Genomic DNA, 19,096 nt, shown 5'->3' with positions numbered 1-19,096 from the left:
TAGAGCCAGCCTGCCTGTATTATTTAAGCTTACACGCTTTCATTTGTATAAGATATGGTTATGATGACCCAATCTACATTACAAGATACTCTGCAAAAACAAAAGGGATGAAAAAAAATACGTATGGGAGATTAGTTTCCATGGTCTTTTATACCCAATTGGAAAAAAAAGTCAAAAGGCAGAGTTAACCCCATTTAAAAAGGGAAATTTGACTTTTTATGCTTAATAGCATGGTGTAATACAAAATAATGCTAGGGATTTTTAACATTACAAAATAATGCCAAATTTTTTGCTAGTACCCAAAATACCCCTAAAAACAACTATCTCATCTCTTCCCTCCCCCTCTCTTCCTTCCTCATCTCTTCCTTCTTCTTGTTTCTTCCTCACTCTCACTCTCACTCACCTCACCTCACCTCACACCACCACTAAGAGACCACGGTAGAGCTTGGGACCGCCACTAAGAAAGCCATTTGTAGACTAAAGTAAGGGTTGAGAAATCTTGGAGAAAAATTTAATGGGTAAGCAATTTTTTCTTAAATACTTGGATTAGTGATGTTTCCTTTAAACTTTTTGAGCATTTCGTATAGATCTAAGCAATATTTGTACATTTTTTTGGGTTTTTTCTGGTTTTTTGTCGATCTGCGTTTTCTGGGAATTTTCTGGGTTAGTGTTGTGCTCGATGGGTGCTCGATGCCTGCTCGATGCAGGCTCGATGACACACCAATTTTAGCGTTGCATGTTCTGCTCGATGGGTACTCGATACCTACTCGATGGGTACTCGATGGTAATGTTCATTCTCACTTTTTCATGCATGCTCGATAGATGCTCGATGCCTGCTCGATGCAGGCTCGATGACACACCAATTTTAGCGTTGCATGTTCTGCTCGATGGGTACTCGATACCTACTCGATGGGTACTCGATGGTAATGTTCATTCTCACTTTTTCATGCATGCTCGATGCCTGCTCGATGCAAGCTCGATGGCACATCATTTTTTACGTTGCATGTTGTACTCGATGGGTACTCGATACCTACTCGATGGGTACTCGATGGTAATGTGCATTCTCACTTTTTCATGCATGCTCGATAAATGCTCGATGCCTGCTCGATGCAAGCTCGATGGCACATCATTTTTTACGTTGCATGTTGTACTCGATGGGTACTCGATACCTACTCGATGGGTACTCGATGGTAATGTGCATTCTCACTTTTCATGCATGCTCGATAGATGCTCGATGCCTGCTCGATGCAAGCTCGATGGTACATCATTTTTTACGTTGCATGTTGTACTCGATGGGTACTCGATACCTACTCGATGGGTACTCGATGGTAATGTGCATTCTCACTTTTCATGCATGCTCGATAGATGCTCGATGCAAGCTCGATTGCACATATTTTTTTACGTTGCATGTGCTCGATGGTTACTCGGTAGCTACTCGATGCAAGCTCGATGGTCATGTTTTTCAACATCATTAAAATACCATTTGTGTTTGTGTTTTTTTATTTCAGGTTCTACTGTTTACGTATTTGTTTCTTACAACGGTGTTTGGGAAATGCATGGTAGGAAATGGTATTTTAAGGATGCTGAAGGTGAAGTGATACCAGTAGAGAATGATGTCACTTACTTGCAACTACTTGACATACTGCACGAGACATTTCAGGTGGATAGAGAGGTGTATGAATTGAAACTCGAGGTGCCATACGTATGCGGCGAGCAACCATTTGCACCGGTTCAATTGAAGAATGATCGTCAAGTTCGTGTATTCTTAGGAATAAGCTTGAATGAACGGGTAGTCTTATGTGTGACTCCACTTAAGAAGAATTTCATATCAGATCCTTCTCCTAGTGTGAACAAAAAAGACACGACTAGTATCGATCCATCTCTTGCAGGTAGCAGTTACAAGCATCTTAGCGAGGTGGGCACTTTTGTTCCAGTTACTGATCCGATGGCTACTATTCAGCTTGATATACCACAAGGAGGTCCCACAGGTGTGCTTGAGGCATATGAGTACGATCCCTATGTGAATGATGATCCAGTTGGTAATTGCTTTGAAGATAATGATGATGGTTCCGAGGATGACTCGTATTATAGTGCAGATGTTTCAAATGAGGAGTTAAACATTTCCCAAGCCCAACAAGTAGAAGAAGAGTCAGGACTGCCTCTTGCACAGGCACCTCTCCCAACTCAAGGACGCCGAGCACCTGCTCGAAGCAGTAATCAACCTGCTAGGACAGAAGATAACACTGGGTGGAGGGAGACAATTGTATCAAGAGAAGATCACACCAGATGGAGTGCCCCAATGTTTACAAAAGAAGATATTGAGGCATCTGCTAAAACCCATTCCTCATCATCTGGTGGACCAATGGGAGAAATATATGTTGGGAAGACTTTTGAGGACAAGAATGATTTAAAAACCAAAGCTGCTCTATTTGCAATGAAGAATAACTTTGAGTATATGGTGAAAAAGTCTGGTACTGACGTGTGGTATATCACATGCAAAGATCCTGACTGTTGTTGGAGATTGAGAGGGAAAAAACAACCAATGTCCCCCATGTTTGAGATCACGGTATACAAGAGCGTACACACATGCTCACTAGAAGTGCGACAAAAAGGTCATCGTCAAGCTGCACCGTGGGTCGTTGGACACCTCATAAAGAACAAATACGCAGTTGATGGGACCAGTTACATGGCAAACAACATAAAGGAGGATATGAAGAAAAATTTTGGTATTGATATGAGTTATGAAAAGGCATGGAGATGTAGAGAGAAGGCACTTACGTATGTTAGGGGGACATATGAGGATTCGTATTGCAAGTTGCCATCCTACTTGCACATGTTGCAGCAAAAGAATCCAGGTACAATTACTGATTTTGTCACTGAAGATGGTCGTTTCCTATATTGCTTCTTTGCCCTTGGAGTTTGTAGGAGAGGATTCAGATTTTGTCGTCCTGTGATATGTGTGGATGGCACGTTCTTGAAGAATAAGTACGGTGGCCACATGCTATGTGCCGTTGCTTTGGATGCGAATAGTCATTTATATCCAATTGCCTTCGGGTTGGTGGATAGTGAGAACCACAACTCGTGGAAATATTTCATGACGAAGTTGAAGGAAGCCATTGGGGACGTTGATGACTTGGCTTTCGTGTCAGATAGGCATGCGAGTATTATTCATGCTCTAGAGGTTGTCTTTCCTGATGCCTACCACGGCGCATGCTACCATCACATCAGTATGAATGTGAAAGCCAAGTTCAAGACTGATCACTGTCACAGTGAGATGTGGGCAGCAGCCTATGCATGGAAGAAGACGGAATTTCTAAAGCATTATGAAAATATTAAGCGAATGGATCCTCCTATAGCTGCCTATTTGGAGGGAATTGGTTTCGATAAGTGGTCTCGTCCTTTCTTTCCTGGAAAACGATACAATATAATGACTAGCAACTACGCTGAAAGCTTCAACAACAAGACCAAGGATGCAAGAACCTTTCCAGTTACAATTTTTTTAGAATTCATTCGGTTCACACTACAGTCTTGGTTTTCTGAACGACGTAGTGTGACAGAGAAGACTACCACCAAATTATCCACCCTGATGGAGGCAGATGTATCGAACAATGCTGACAAAGGAAGGTTCATGAATGTCTATGCCCTTGGTCAATTCGAGTTTCATGTAACTGGTGCAGACAGCGATGCTGAGGTGAATTTGATGACGAAATCATGCTCATGTGGGGTATTCCAGCTCATAGGCACACCTTGTCCCCATGCAGCTGCAGCAGCTATAGAGCGTGGAGTGAACCTTTACTCCTTGTGTTCACCGTTTTACACCATTGAGTCATGGAGGAATTCGTACAAAGAAACCATTTACCCAACTGGGAACGAGGATGACTGGATACTTCCAGATGACATTAAGAATATGGTAGTTGGTGTACCCATAGAGAAACAACAAGTTGGTCGCCCAAAAAAACCAAAGCTAGGAAGACCAAGGACAAATCGTTGGCCATCTGGCGGGGAAAAACCAGTTACAATGCGTAAGTGTAGTAGATGTGGTGGTCGTGGCCACAACAAATCCTCATGCAAAGCTCGGCTTTGAGTTTATTTTTTGTTGTATTTTATTTAAACTTGAAGTTGAAGGTTATTTTTCGTTTTCTTTTTTTATTGTCGTTAATGAATTTTGGTTGTTAATTGTCGTTAATAAAAAGATACTCGACTCAAAAAAATTTCTTAAAAATCTACATTTTAAGCAAATAAATATAACATGAGAATGTTCAATGTCTAACATTCTGATACCATAAGTCAACTGTCCATTTGTTTCTGAACAACTCCATGTTGTCATCGCAAATCGTGTCAAGTGGTAGCCTACCCAATAAGTGTTCGATGTGCTTGATGGCGTACACACCACAATCTCCACTGTAACCAAAACATAAATTGCATTAGTAACAAAATCAACATGGAATTTAATTTAAAAAACTTGAATAAAAACTAGACTTTTGTTTACCTGACTTTGGTTTGGGGTACTGAATCAACTGGCATGCGGTGCACATTGAACTCTTTGCATCTTTTAGCTCCAGGTGGAATCGTCAACCGAGGGTCGTCCTTGAAAAGTTGTGACTGTAATAACAACGATGGGAACAAAGTAGACCATGACTTCATAAAAGATTGCAGTTGTTTATCACTTATCACGGTCACGTCCGAATCATAAACATTCAGAGTCCAAGTAGAAATGGAGGCTTCAACTGCAAACCAATGCGCTTGAAGGTAGTTCTGGCACCAATATACAGTGTCTACTCCCTTCCACGATGCCAGAAATTGATTGTCAATTCCCGTAATCATTGATATCACATCTGAATCCCACAAAAACCTTTTCTTATCCGCTTCCTTGGCAGTCTGATATGCATCATAACGAGCCGGTACCACTTGTGAGAACATAATATTCATCACAACACCATCTTGCCGATACGCCCCGGGATAGAACTGTCGACGCCTACGTAGCATATGCATGGCCGCATCAATATGCTGCAAAAATGATTGGAAAGTAATTAATCAGCCTATCGAAACCCCTATTGAACCCACTGCTTATACCAGATAACAAATATTAATAAATTTAATAAAATTACTTACCCCATCATCGATCCAAAACTGTGGTGTCTTCATCGTCAGAAACCAACTCGGACCATACACACCAGATTGGACATCCCTCTTCGTCTTGTTCGGAATATCTCCAAGCAACCACTTGCCGACCGTTCTGTACTGTGTAGCAAGTGGCTTCTTTAGAGGGTCGAGGACTAATGGCACGTCATCAATCGCATCCAAACGAGCTTTCTTTCTGGTTGGGTCGGTGTAGTCTTCAAATTTCTTAGGTTTGCGTCTTTTCCTCTTGGCCAATTGAAACTCTACACCAACAACATCCCCAGGTTCTATAATAGCAACACCTGGGGTCTCAGGATTTGCTGTGAGTACTATCGGGGGAGGAGTGCCTATGTCATGTGAGACAAAATCATCTGGGAGGTCAAGTGAGTCGGAATCAGAATCAGAATCATTTGGAAGATCTTGTACGAATGTCAAGATCTTATTGACAACATCCATGATGACCGCCTGGTTCTCTAGGATGGTATCCTGACGACTCTCGACTCGCTCCAACCTCTCCAACACCTCCCGTAAATCAGGTTGATCAGGACTGGGGTGTACCGATGGGGCTGGGGCCGAGGGTGTGGGGTCGATGGGGGCTGGGGTATCCTCATCATCAGGGCCATCAACAAAAATATTTGCTGCCTTCGCAACCTCAGCAGCTATCTCCGCCACCTTCTCAAAATCAGTGGGAGTTTCTACCTCTTCTTCTTGGCCCAACCCGGGATACAAGGGAGCATCACCCTCCGTCAGAGCGCTATAATAATCTATCTCCGAAGGCCGGGGCTTCAACATGGACAACACAATCAACTGCATCAAATACAAAGCATTAAGTCAGTTTGAAACCACCAAAGAATACTCTATTTTGACATAATATAGCAGAACTTACACTCGTCTTCTTGAACATCGGTGCAAGGTCGGCCTTCGAAATAGGACGCTCCTTATTGCTCGACCAACTAAGCATCCTCAGAAACTGGTTTCCATGGTTAATACCATACTCACGTGCAAACTGCTGGATGGCTTCATATGCCCAATACTGCAATGCAGGGACATAACCATACAAACTGTATTTTGCTTCTTTCTGTTTCCCCTTAACTTCCTTTTTCTTCTCATAGTTCCTTTTCTGATGATGCATGTCTTTCTTACATGAATCCATAAGCTTGTTAAAAGACACCTTCCCCCATGGGTAAGTAAAGAAGTACTCAGTGTCCTCCACCATCTTCAGCGAATCTATCCAGACATTTAACTTGCCCTCTCGTGCAAGTAAAACCCCCTCAACAAAGAAACATAGGCCCAACTTGTAGGCATCTTCAACTATAGTGCAGTTTTTTAAAGCAGCCTCCAAATGCATTAACTTCACTGTTTCTTCATCATTAAAGTACTCCTTGATTAAGCGGTCACTAGTCAAGTGTTTCTTCAAATCAGTCTCAGATGGCCCGGAACTGAAGTTCAACCCCGTAACCAAAGCAAACTCGCCTCTACCAAATCTGCAGGGTCTAGATCCCAAATGTAAATGCAACTCATCCTCTTTGAAGCACTGGATCTTGCGCAACATTAATTGATGCATGAGAGATGCAGAGAAGTCCAATTTCTCAGCCATGAAAAATTGTTTGAATGGGGATTCCTTCACCCTTTCTATCAACCCGAGCTCCTCAAACTTGTCCTTGATTGTTTTAAAGTAACCATTGCCCCTATATGTGACTCGTCCAGGAAAGTGATCTGTCAAGGGTAAAAGATACTTCGGCATCTGCAAAAAATAAAGATAACAATAATACACTTAAATAAAGTCGCATGAAAAATCCATAAATAAACATACATGCAACCATCGAACCCATCTCGAACACCCATCGAACCCCAACCCGAGTACCCATCGAACCCCCTATCGAACCCCTAGAGCATGCATCGAACCACCATCGAACCCAACATAAGACCCAATCCATCGAGCATGCATCGAACCCCCATCGAGCATGCATCTAATTTCTTAGTTTTAAACCCGGAACCCATAATGGGCCTACCCCATCGAACCCCTAAGGCCTATCCTATCGAACCAACATCGACAAGCATCGAACCCAACAAATACCAAACCCATCGAGCATGCATCGAACCCCATCGAGCATGAATCGAACCCAAAAAATACACAACCCATCGAGCATGCATCGATCCCCCATCGAGCATCGAACCTAAACTTGGAACCCTTAACGGCTTAACCTATCGAACCCCCATCGAGCATGCATCGAACCCCCCCATCGAGCATCGAACCTAAACTTGGAACCCTTAACAGCTTAACCTATCGAACCCCCATCGAGCATGCATCGAACCCCCATCGAGCATCGAACCTAAACTTGGAACCCTTAATGTCTTAACCTATCGAACCCCCATCGAGCATGCATCGAACCCCCATCGAGCATGCATCGAACCTCCCATCGAGCAACCTTACAGACCCACAAAAATCCCAGGCTTCACTAAAACATACCCACACTATTCCATACCCAAAACAAACCAGATTAATCCATACACACAAACAATCCCACACTAATCCATACACAAACAATTCCACACTAATCCATACACATACACACAAACACAAACAATAAGCTTACCTTTGTTTTGGGTATGGAGAAACTTGAACCGTGGGTTTTGGATGACAGACGGCGAGAGGCAAGACGGAGGCGCGGGGTTTCGACGGGGGCTGTGACGGGGGCTCGACGGGGGGCAGCGCGGCTTCGACGGGGGGCAGCGCGGCTTCGACGGGGGGCAACGCGGCTTCGACGGGGGGCAACGCGACTTCGACGGGGGGCGCGACGGGGACTCGAACCGAGAGTTTGAGAGAGAAAGCTTGAGAGAGAGAGAAAGCTTGAGAAAGCTTGAGAAACCGATGGGGAGATTTGGGTAGTTCAATGGTCGGGGGGTTGGGAGTTTGTGACCGAGAGTTTGAGAGAGAGAGGGAGAATCAAAACTGGGATGGGGGGAATTGTGACAGGGGTATTTTGGGTACTAGCAAAAAATTTGGCATTATTTTGTAATGTTAAAAATGCCTAGCATTATTTTGTATTACACTACACTATTAAGCATAAAAAGTCAAATTTCCCTTTAAAAACACAGGATAATCTTGGATTTGCTCAAAAATTTAGGAATCCCTTGATATGACCTTTCTTGTTTTCAAATGACATATGAGTTTTTGTCTCTTCTCTGGCCTTTGAAGGATTTTGTTATCATGAGTACCTGCCAGTGCCACTCCTGCCTGCTGCTATTTGGACTGGACTTTTTAATGATAAAATTTACAGGCTGTTGCTCATCATATAAGACAGATAAGCTTGAGATCATTTAACTATGAAAAATCTCTCTTATTAATGTAACAAATAAAAATTCAAATAATACCCATTTAGGTTTTTGGTTGGTACAGTATAATCTGAGTATTAAATTTGGTGGCTTTAGAAGAAATGGAGGTGGTGGGAAAAGGGTTATGTATAGGGGTCTATCTATTATAAGGTTTGTTGAAGATATGAAGACTTTCACACTTCAGAAATCTGATTAGACATTCTTTATGTTTTTATCAGAAGAGTCTTCTCTTTTGATGGGTCAACCTTTGTCATATCCATGGAGTTTGATATTGTATGTTATATTTCTAGTGCCACTTTTTTCAAACCAAACAACACCTCATTGACTTCTTTTATTCTTATGCTGAATCTTTGATGACGTTACGCCCTCCCAATAGATCCTCCCATCACACTCCTCAGACAGAATCTGAAGGAAAAGTCCCCTTTCATATCTATAAATACACATTTTTTATTATAATTTTAAAAAAAAAAAAACTCACACAACATATTTCATCTATATGACACTACATGGCATATATAAAATTTTGGCATTTGAATTTAAGCCCCTTTTCCTCTTATCCAATTGCCAGTTATACATCTCTTAAAATATTTGGTATTGCATGGTCTGTTGATTATTATTATTAATATTATATGGTCATTAAACTTAGAAAAGAATAAATGACACAGAGACAGAACTAAAAAACTACAATGATATTATATTGCTTTCTAGCAGATATAGGCTGATACATCCCCCTGTATTTCTGATATTCATATCCTAACCCCCCATTCCAAAAAAGAAAAGAAAGATAGAAATAGAAGAACATTTAAACCCCCCCCCAATATATATATTTATATAAACTAATTACTGGAACACTACAGCTGTTGACTAAGGTATTTCACAAAAAAAGTAAGCCTTAGTGGGGTCATGACATATATTTTCATTCTTAAACCAGCTACATAGTCACATAAAGATCAGTTGTTGGAACTGGAAGCATTTTGGCCAGAACCTGAGCTCAGATTAAGGTCAGGGATAGAGTTTTTAGCATTGTTTTTCGTGTTGGTCTTCGAGAGCTTCTGTTTCAGCTCAGTAAGCAGTGCTTGATTCTCTTGGTTCAGAATCTGAGCTTTCTTCCTAAGCCTCTCGTTCTCTTTCATTATGTAACAGTTCTGCAAGTACAGCTTCGAGTTCAGTCTTTCCATTGCTATGAAAACAACAAACCAAACAAACCCTTTTCAGATTTTCCTGTGAAGATGAAAGATGCCCCTGAAAAACAAAAAAAAAAACTAATGTTATAGCAGGTAGAAGAAGAAGAAATCATAACACATACATGGGACATTCTGAAAAATACTATGTTATAAAGAATGAAAGTAATGTGGATATGGAAATGTTTACCAAAGAGTTGGAGACTAAGAAATTTAGAATTGAATAGTAGATCTAGCTAACTTAGAAGGGTCAAAAGATCAGGTTAGAATGTACTGCAAGCAAACAATTAATTACTCTTCCTCGCAAAAAAATCTCAGTTTCTAGTGACAAGTTCTACTATATATAATTGGCAATAGGGGACAAGGAGGGAATGCCAGGGCATGTGATGTTGTCTCTATAGAATTTGGACCACTTAGGCAAATAAATAGAGCAAGTGGGTATATTTGAGAAATGGCCAAAAAAAAGGAAGAGAAAGAAGGAATAAGAGTAGACTGAAACTACACTTCATTACCAAAAAAAAAAAGGCTTCTTTCGGTTTTCCAAACATGAAAGAAAAGGATAAAGTTGTGACTAAATCATGACTTAGGATTTGAACTTGTGTATATTAACTAGACGTAATTTCTGAAATACAGTTCTTGCTCTTATCTGGGATTTAGGAGGGTGGTTTCCTTTGAAAAAAAATAAAGCAATATACCGAAAGTTGAATAACCAATGAATAATAATAATAACAATAACAGTCACACTTACAACACTAATAATAATTATAATAGAAAATAGTATCCCATCTAGACAGGTACAAAGAAATCATTAAAATAAAAAATGAAAAGTTGGATGTTGGAGAATCCAAGAAGAGAAACATTCCTTCCTCAAAATGAGGTGAGAAAAGCCAAAAAGAGAACCAAGCAATGGGAAAACTCCCTCTACCAGAAACAATCCAATGTAGGAGAGAAAAAGAAAAGAAAAGACCACATACATATATATAAATATATATAGCACACCATACAAAACTCTCAAACACCATGTTTGTCTCTCTTAATGAAAGTAAGTAAGCAAACATAATCTGAAGAAAAACAAATAGATAATAAAGAAAAAATATGTATATAAAAGAGAGAGAGAGAGAAGTGTGGGCCTCTGTCTTTCTCTCTTTATCTTTTCAAAAAAGATCACCTTTTCAAGTTGGTTGGTTGGTTAGAAGAGAAGAAGAAGAAGTAGTAGTAAGAGCTTTGTGATTTCTTTCTTTTTTTCTTTTTTTTTTTTGGCTAGGTAATATGGTGGTAGAGAAGTAAAAATGATAAGAAGTGAAATAAGGAGGAGCATGCAAAGTGAACAAGAATGGTGGTAATTTATAGGGAGTGCAAAATGAAGTTATTGAGATTAATAAAAAAAAAAAAAAGCAAAAACAGAGGAAGCTCATGAGGAGGGGACATGCCCCTCTCTCTCTGACACAACAATCATGCAAGTGTAAGCATGGAAGGCGGCCGGTTAAGACTCTTATTGTTTTGAAAAATAAAAAAATAAATAATAAAATTAAAATATATATATATATAAAAAAATTTATTTAAAAAATAGAATAGAAGATTTTATTAGTTAGTGTGTTTTGGTTGTGTGATGGTGCAAATGGCGTCATGTGAATGATGATGGTTTTTTGGGCTTTGGCAGGAGAGGTTAGGGGTACTTTGGGAATAAAAAGAGACATTATGGGTGAGAGAGGGACAATTATGGGACTTATGGCTAGGGCTTGTAAAAAAATGATGGTGGGCTAGGCCGTCCCAAGATTCGCAATGATGGTTTGGATTGGGTTCGAACCATCATCACCTCACCTCTTCTCTTCCACACATATACACATATATAAAAATAAAAATATTATTATTATATATACAACATAATCAATTACTATTTTGTTTTTATTAATACTTTTCTTCTTTTTATTATTTCTATTTTTCTTCTTGTGTTGGGAACTGTTTGTCAATTATCAAAACCCTTCTTTCTTCTCTCTTTACCATAATGTCTCTTTGTTTTAATGGGGTTGGTTTTTTGTTGCATACTCTTATTTAGTCAAATTTTGCAACGAGTATAATCTTGTATTGTATCTAATAAGTCACATCAAAGATTTACATGAATGGGGGCAAAATTGGAAGGAACCCATTATTATTATTATTCGTAAAAAGATTTGAATAAAACCAAGAAAAGAAAAGAGTTTATGTTATGTTACCACATTAATCCAATTTTGTTATCATTACTATTACTATAACTTGTCAAAAAGCTTGTAACCCAAATCACTATTATCCCATTTCTTACCATAACTTGCATCGTTTTGCATTCCTTCTCCGTTATTGTAATCATAATCACCTATTTTTATTGTTTTTTTGGGGCTTAACTTAAGGATGTGTGAGTTTTATTAGCAATTGAGTCAAGAAGAGCAAAGAGTTAATGTGTTTTGAGGGGCCAAAAGCCAGCCTCAAAACCCTCATGGGATATGAGTGGCTTAACGTGAAACATCACGGCTGACAGATGATGTTTTGGATGGGTATGTGTAAGTTTGCAATGCAAAAATCACATACGAGGGGCAAAATCGTCAACTTCCTTTTGTTGACCCCTCGTGGAGCTCGTTCACTTAACTTCTCTTTAGGGTCTATATGCTTACATCAATGTAATTATTAAATTTCAACTCATGGGCTGGCAATGCTCGAAATTACCAAATTACCCTTAACGGGCCAATTTTTTCATTTCTTTGAGTTCATATCTTTTCTTTCATTTAAGATAAGATGGTTTAATTGCTCCAATCTTAAGTAAACCAAATATGCCATATCATCATGCCATGTGCATCACTGCATACCTCGCAGCTGATTTTCCAAACCTAAAACAAAACACTTTCTTTTCTTTTTTCTAGAGACCTACACTACTACTACACTTCCATTTCATCAACTTTATGGAGTTTAAATATTGAAAAATAAATAAATAAATAAAAATAAAGCAGCAACAATCTTGAACACTTAATAAAGAAATAAATAAAAACAAAAAGGTGAAGACATGTAATGGTGGCGTTTTTCTTGTTAAAATACTGGTCATAAGTAGAGTTGCTCTCAAAGTTGTCGAGTGGTACTTTCGGCTTTGTAAGTATATGGAATGGAAGGTTATAAGTATATGACAAATTTTTAAAAAATAAGAGAATAAATCATTTGATAGGCTTAGATTTTATACATTTGGGGAAGCTTTATCTTTCTGAGAATCCCAAACACTGCTTAACTAAAATAACTAAAAGGAAACTACAAGAAGGTCAAGTCATCTTTTTTTTTTTTGGTCAATATATTTACATCTATGTTATCTTAAATGTGATATTTTTGGAAGATATGACATGGTAAATTTAGTAAAACTTCTACTAATCAAGGGCTTCTTATATTAGATTATATATATGTATATTTTAACTAAAATAGACTAATAAAATGTTGATTGAAATGTTCTACTTATTTCACTTTCTAATATAGTATACCTAAATTAAAACAAAATGTCACCTACTATTCCCTTTTCAATTTGATGCTAATGATCCCCCATCTATCAAAAATATCCCTCTCATTCTCCTCGTCAACAAAAAAAAAAAACTGAACCAATCTCTCTCTCTCGCTCGAACCTAAACCCATAAATGGAAACCAAAACCCACACCCCAAATCTATCTCTCTACCGATTTCCCTCTGCATCCCGGTGATATCTTCCTCCGGTACCACCCACATTCATCATCGACCTTGCAGAGCTCCTCCCAGCGACGGTTCTTCATCAAAGCAAGACCCACAGTGTCGAATCAAACAAAGGGCCTCCATCGAACCACCTCACGAGAGATTTAAAGTAAAATCATGAACACTCGTCCATTTTTTTTTAGGTAAAATCATGTTTCAGTGAGATCTGTAGAATGGGTATGTCGATTCAAAGTTCTAGGTTTTTTTCTTCTGGTTTTTCTGATCTTGCTCGATAGGTTCGATGCAAGCTCAATATGAACATATTTAGTTCGATTAGAGCTCAATTGAGTTCGATAGCAACTCAATATGAGTTATTGAAGAATTATCAATGGGGTTGATATAATTAGCCTCGACAATAGCTTTATGGTTACCTAAATAGATGTGTACTTTTTTCCTCGATTATAGTTCAATAGTGTCTCGACGGCAGTTCGATGACAGCTTGATAGCAGCTTTGAACTCAGTTTTACTATGAATTTTTTTGACAATTTTTGCCTGATTTTGTTTAACTTTCTGTTTTCTCACTAATTATTTTCATGTATCGATGCAGATGCCAAAGTTTCTTATACCATTTGGTGATCACTTTCCTAACCAAGTCACATATAGGGCTGGTAGTCATTTGGATACCATTAAGAATAGGTTTGTGGAGCTCGAGCTGATAGAAAGGGCTAAGAAATCCCCTTTCAAACAGTTCTTCTTAGCTTCATAATTTAATTTCTCAGGAGTTTTGGTGCATTAGCTATTATTGAGAAAATTAGCAAGTAAAAAAGAAGATAATGTGCATTTCTTTTTGCGCTCGAAGGCTTGTACATTCGGCATGGGAGAGTTTGCTCTGGTGACGGGGTTGAATTTCAATTCTGGACTGTCACAATCAGAGTTGGATGAGCGTCTGACTAGTGAATGCTTGATAAATGAGTATTTTAATGATGCTAAGAAAATAAAGCTCCTACAGCTGAAGAATGCTTTCAAAACCTACACTATTGTTGAAGATGTGTACAAGTTGGGTCTTTGTTTCTTGGTTAAGAGGGTTCTAAATGCCCCGGATGGAAAGTTGAATATATGGTGAGATATACTGAAGCTAGTTGAGGACATAGACTACTTCTTTAGCTATCCATGAGGGAAGTTGTTGTGATTTAATTTGATCATAAATATGCAAGTGTACACAGTCAACAAGTAATATAATGATAAGTTGAATATCATCTCCACATGGATTGAATTATCAAATAATTGTGCACAAATCAATTACCAAACAATTTAATAGTGATGAAAAAAATTGAAAATGCTTCAAAATAAACTAAGATGACAATCTAAAAGCAAGAGAATTCAATTTGGTGAAATGGTCTTGAATTATTAAATTCATCTATGACAGGTGACCTGTACGTTTTGTTGCAGTAAAATCTCAGCAAAATTACCCAGGGTTAACAAGAATTCCAAATTAATTCATAGAACTTTTCCAAATTCTATGGTATTAATTCTTTCACCTAATTTATCATATTCCTATGCCAATTTAGTTTAAGAACTCAGAATTTAAGCATCAATTCATAATGGTTACACAGGGTAAATAACACATTCATATGCTATTTACAAACATAACCTAACAAAATTATTCACTTGTGTCATTCAAATTTATCAATTATATTCAAACTTCCCAGCACAAATATAATTTAATATCTTGCCATTGGTGCCCAATCAACAACAAAAAATCATCAATAAGCACATTTAAATGAATAATGGGTCAATTGCTAAAATAAAATGCTAGAAAATTAGAATTAAGACATAGAGTTCATCAATAATTCAAGCCTCAAAAGATTTAGTTCATGGCTGATATCATGAGCACAAATCCAAAATCAAAACAGCTCATGGGTATTTAAATAGAAAAAGTTAAAAGAAATTACAAACTTAAATGAGATTAAAGATGAGAAAACAAGCCAAAAATGTTGAATTAATAATCTTATCTTCCTCCTCTTCCTTTTCTTCCTTGGATTCTTCTCTTCAAACTTGGAATTTCTTCTTCCTCTTCTTCTTCTTTTTCTTCACTTCCCTTTTTCCTCTTTCTCTAATGGCAACTCTAGAATAATTCTCTCAAATGGTGACTGCTTTCTTTTTATATGCAGCTGGTTTCCCTTTTTTTTTTTCTTTTTCTCTAGGTTACCCAATTTAGTAGTCTAAGTACAAAATTGCCCCTATTTCCTTTCACACGTGAGCTTCCTTTCCTTTTCTTCTTTGAAAATTGCCTCCACATTGACTAATGCCCCATGTACTTGCCACCTCAACCACTCACTTGATGAATTGTCAATCAGTCTTCCTTAGCATGCATAAAATTCCAAATGAAACATGATCAAAATGCTTCACCAAAATATGTTTTGCTACCACAAATCTAATATTTAAGCATCAAAATTTAGCTTACATAACTTCATAATTCTAGTTTTATTCTTTACAAATATATATTCATGAAAATATTGTTTTCAACCCCTTAGCTCTTAAAAACTACACAAACAAATTAAACTAACTAAAATCATAAAAACACAAAAATTAGCTACAACAGTTAATAACAAACTAACATCACTCTCGATTTTCCCACATTTATACTGTCAAAAGCACAAGAAATAACTTTTTATTCAAGAGTTATCAGAAGTTCTCTTACAAGAAGCTTATCAATTCTTGTAAGAAGGACATGCATCACCAGAAGGTGTTATGTGATAGGAAGAAGGATGTGAAGGTGCAACAAGAGTTGAAGTATAGTTTATATGGTTTTGCCCCGGAGTTACAGTATTGGGCTTACGAGGCCATTCTGCAGCATGCGCAAGAGTTTGTTGTGAGCTCAGGAAATATGGTCCCGAGGATGCTTAGTGTTAGGATTAATGCCCTAAAAGGATGTAAAGACATTTTATTATTTTTAAATAATAGTACAATTTTATTATATTTGATATTTGAATGTTATAATTATTGTTTGAATTAATTATATATTAATATCAAGAAAATTCCATATTCATTCGTGAGAATATGATCTTGTATTAGTACGAGAGAATTACGATCATATATAATGAATAAAATAGTTAGTAACATATTAAAGTAAGGAATCTTTAATGAATGGTTATTGGTACGGTTTGCTAAGCATACGAGATGCAAGTAATCTAGATTCGGATTACTGATGTGGATAGACATCTTAGTAAATGTGTTGTATATAATAAAGATTATATATGACAAGACCGATGAAAATTAATTATTTTTATAAAATTGTTGTTTGACATAAAGATTTAATTCTTATCATAATAGATGATCATTTGTAGATCAGTATAAATCATGAGTATTCATGAACTCATGTTTATGTTTATTGCATCTTTTGGTTCACTCGTTACGGTCTCTTAGAATAATGAGGCTAATGACTTTTGTTTTGGAGATTCAATATTATGGATGACTAGGAACATGAATTACAATAATAGAATTCATGCTTTCCTAACATCGAATATTGGTTCCCTTAAGAGTTGATTCTAGAACTGAATAGTTATTGAACTCAAATCTATAATTATATTATAGATTAATTTTTCGTTAGTGAATTAATGGTAGTGAAGGATCAAGAGGTAATTAAGAAGGGTAAAATGACAATTTTGACCAACTATAATTAACGAACCAATAATGGAGGACAAAACTACATATATTATATCAATGGACTACTAGAGAAAACTCTGTAAATATAATTCTATAAATACTTAGAGTGTAATTTCATATTTATAGTGGAGTAATCATGAACTTAATAAATAATATTATTAGATTAAAGAGTTTAATTACTAATCTAGTTTATTGGAGCTTCGTATTATATGTCTATGGTTCCCAGATCACCTCTGTCCTACACTGTCAAGGGTAAGGATGTCAAAAGAAATATTTGTAAAGAGAAATGACTAAATTGCAAATGAATTAATTTTCTAGGGCAAGGAAATAATTATGTGAGAATTATGGGTAATTGATTAATTGTGAATTAATTAATTATTTAACTATATAGTTTTTATTTTGAAAAACGATAGATTAAAATTAACATTAATCTTGTTTGGATTAATATAAAGAGAGAGAATAATAAATATCTTATTTATAATATGATATTTATTTATTTAATTTAAAACTGATATTTTAAGATAAAATTAATTTTGAATTAACTAATATTTATGTTGGGATAAATATATTGTCTTAAAGATAGATTAAACAAACAAATGAGAAAATAAAGGAAACCTGATACAGGCTTGGGTGACACACAGTGTATTGTATAGTGTGTGGCGCCTAGCATCAGGGATTTAATCCCTGAGATTTGAATTTTGAATTTCAAATAATTTTGTTTAATTAATTATTCAATTATTCTTTTTAAATATGATTTAAATAAAAATATCTAATCAGTTTTAATTTGAAATATAATTTAATTAAATAAAGATTATTTAATTATATTAAATATCTTTATAAGTCTGATAGTACATGACTGTCAGAATAATGCTTGATTATTATTTTGAAAAATAAAAAGATAGACTCTCTCTCTAAGCGATAATTTTCTCTAAACCTGAAAATTATTCTAAACTTCCTCTCTGTCAAAACTCTGTAGATCTCATGTTTTGAGTACATATACGGAGTCACATATATCAACATTTTCAATCCTATGTGCCCGCACACGTCCTTGTGTGTTTGATGATTGGTCTGGAGGTTCAGGGTGTGAGATCTCAGAACACTGGATAGGAAGATCGTTGATTTATACAAAAAAACTCAAAGACACTTGACAGGCTACAAGAGGTAATCCCTGATCTATTTGTACATGAATGATAGTACATGACTGTCAGAATAATACTTGATTATTATTTTGAAAAATAAAAAGATAGACTCTCTCTCTAAGCGATAATTTTCTCTAAACCTGAAAATTATTCTAAACTTCCTCTCTGTCAAAACTCTGTAGATCTCATGTTTTGAGTACATATACGGAGTCACATATATCAACATTTTCAATCCTATGTGCCCACACACGTCCTTGTGTGTTTGATGATTGGTCTGGAGGTTCAGGGTGTGAGATCTCAGAATACTGGATAGGAAGATCGTTGATTTATACAAAAAAACTCAAAGACACTTGACAGGCTACAAGAGGTAATCCCTGATCTATTTGTATGTGATTTAATATTTATATATGTGTATGATCTTGGCTAGTATTAATATTGATTCAAATGAGTCCATATATTCCGATGCGTACCTTTGATTTGATCATTTAATACCAACACTCAGTTGGTCGCACCAAAAGAGTAAGGATTTCACCAAGTCTATCATTTCACAAATTTTTACGAAGAGCACTGTAAGTTATATTTGATTGACGATAAGCAGTTATATTAGTTATATGTCTATCTTTTATGATAATTTGACTTAAATCAATGTTTTATGCTGTTTGCAGTTGATTGTCTTACCGATTTTGAAGCCCCGACCAGCAGATGTCCAATATTACAATGTCCTGACTCTAAGAGATGCTCCTCTGTATCCCGAGCTTGGCCGGGATCCTGAGGAGGCTGATGGGGAGGAGGAGACGACCCTGGGTTTTGAGAAAGTGGCCAAGAAGGTTTCTCAGGTTGCCCAAGTAGCGAAAATATTTTATGATGATGGCTGTGACAAGGAGGAGGTTGCAAGCCCTGACCCTCCTGTAGCCTTCGTTCTAGCTGATTTCACAGAGTTGATACAACGGTTGGAGAGAGTTGAGGGTCGAAAGGAGACCC

The 19,096-nt window shown here is 37.0% G+C and overlaps 2 protein-coding genes across 3 annotated transcripts; both read right to left on the bottom strand.

The window, feature by feature from the left end:
- Positions 1-4,182: 4,182 nt before the first annotated feature.
- LOC133831333 (uncharacterized) lies at positions 4,183-7,843 on the bottom strand. Its single transcript, XM_062261592.1, has 5 exons — positions 7,719-7,843; positions 6,008-6,865; positions 5,113-5,928; positions 4,490-5,007; positions 4,183-4,401 (listed from the first exon to the last, which is right to left on the bottom strand). Exons 2-5 carry the CDS (start codon positions 6,863-6,865, stop codon positions 4,260-4,262), a joined length of 2,334 nt encoding a protein of 777 aa, XP_062117576.1. The 5' UTR covers positions 7,719-7,843; the 3' UTR covers positions 4,183-4,259.
- A 1,284-nt stretch (positions 7,844-9,127) lies between these two features.
- On the bottom strand, positions 9,128-11,081 carry LOC133831332 (protein LITTLE ZIPPER 3). 2 transcript variants are annotated; one of them, XM_062261591.1, is made up of 2 exons: positions 10,807-11,081; positions 9,128-9,699 (listed from the first exon to the last, which is right to left on the bottom strand). In XM_062261591.1, exon 2 carries the CDS (start codon positions 9,633-9,635, stop codon positions 9,408-9,410), a length of 228 nt encoding a protein of 75 aa, XP_062117575.1. In that variant the 5' UTR covers positions 9,636-9,699; positions 10,807-11,081; the 3' UTR covers positions 9,128-9,407. The 2 variants fall into 2 exon arrangements, with proteins under 2 accessions (XP_062117575.1, XP_062117574.1); XM_062261590.1 differs by lacking the exon at positions 10,807-11,081 and adding an exon at positions 9,829-10,684.
- Positions 11,082-19,096: the final 8,015 nt, after the last annotated feature.

Source organism: Humulus lupulus, chromosome 4, assembly GCF_963169125.1.
Source record: "Humulus lupulus chromosome 4, drHumLupu1.1, whole genome shotgun sequence".
Taxonomy (NCBI): Eukaryota; Viridiplantae; Streptophyta; class Magnoliopsida; order Rosales; family Cannabaceae; genus Humulus; species Humulus lupulus.
The sequence above is the reverse complement of the archived record's forward strand: the minus strand, read 5'-3'. Positions and strand labels throughout refer to the sequence as shown.

Bases quoted from the DNA above. Each gene is read 5' to 3' on its own strand.
- LOC133831333 (XM_062261592.1), bottom strand. From the start codon at position 6,865: ATGCCGAAGTATCTTTTACCCTTGACAGATCACTTTCCTGGACGAGTC. The intron at 5,929-6,007 runs GTAAGTTCTGCT...TATTTGATGCAG, and splicing joins CGATGTTCAAGAAGACGAGT to TTGATTGTGTTGTCCATGTT. The intron at 4,402-4,489 runs GTAAACAAAAGT...TTTTGGTTACAG, and splicing joins GTACCCCAAACCAAAGTCAG to TGGAGATTGTGGTGTGTACG.
- LOC133831332 (XM_062261591.1), bottom strand. From the start codon at position 9,635: ATGGAAAGACTGAACTCGAAGCTGTACTTGCAGAACTGTTACATAATG.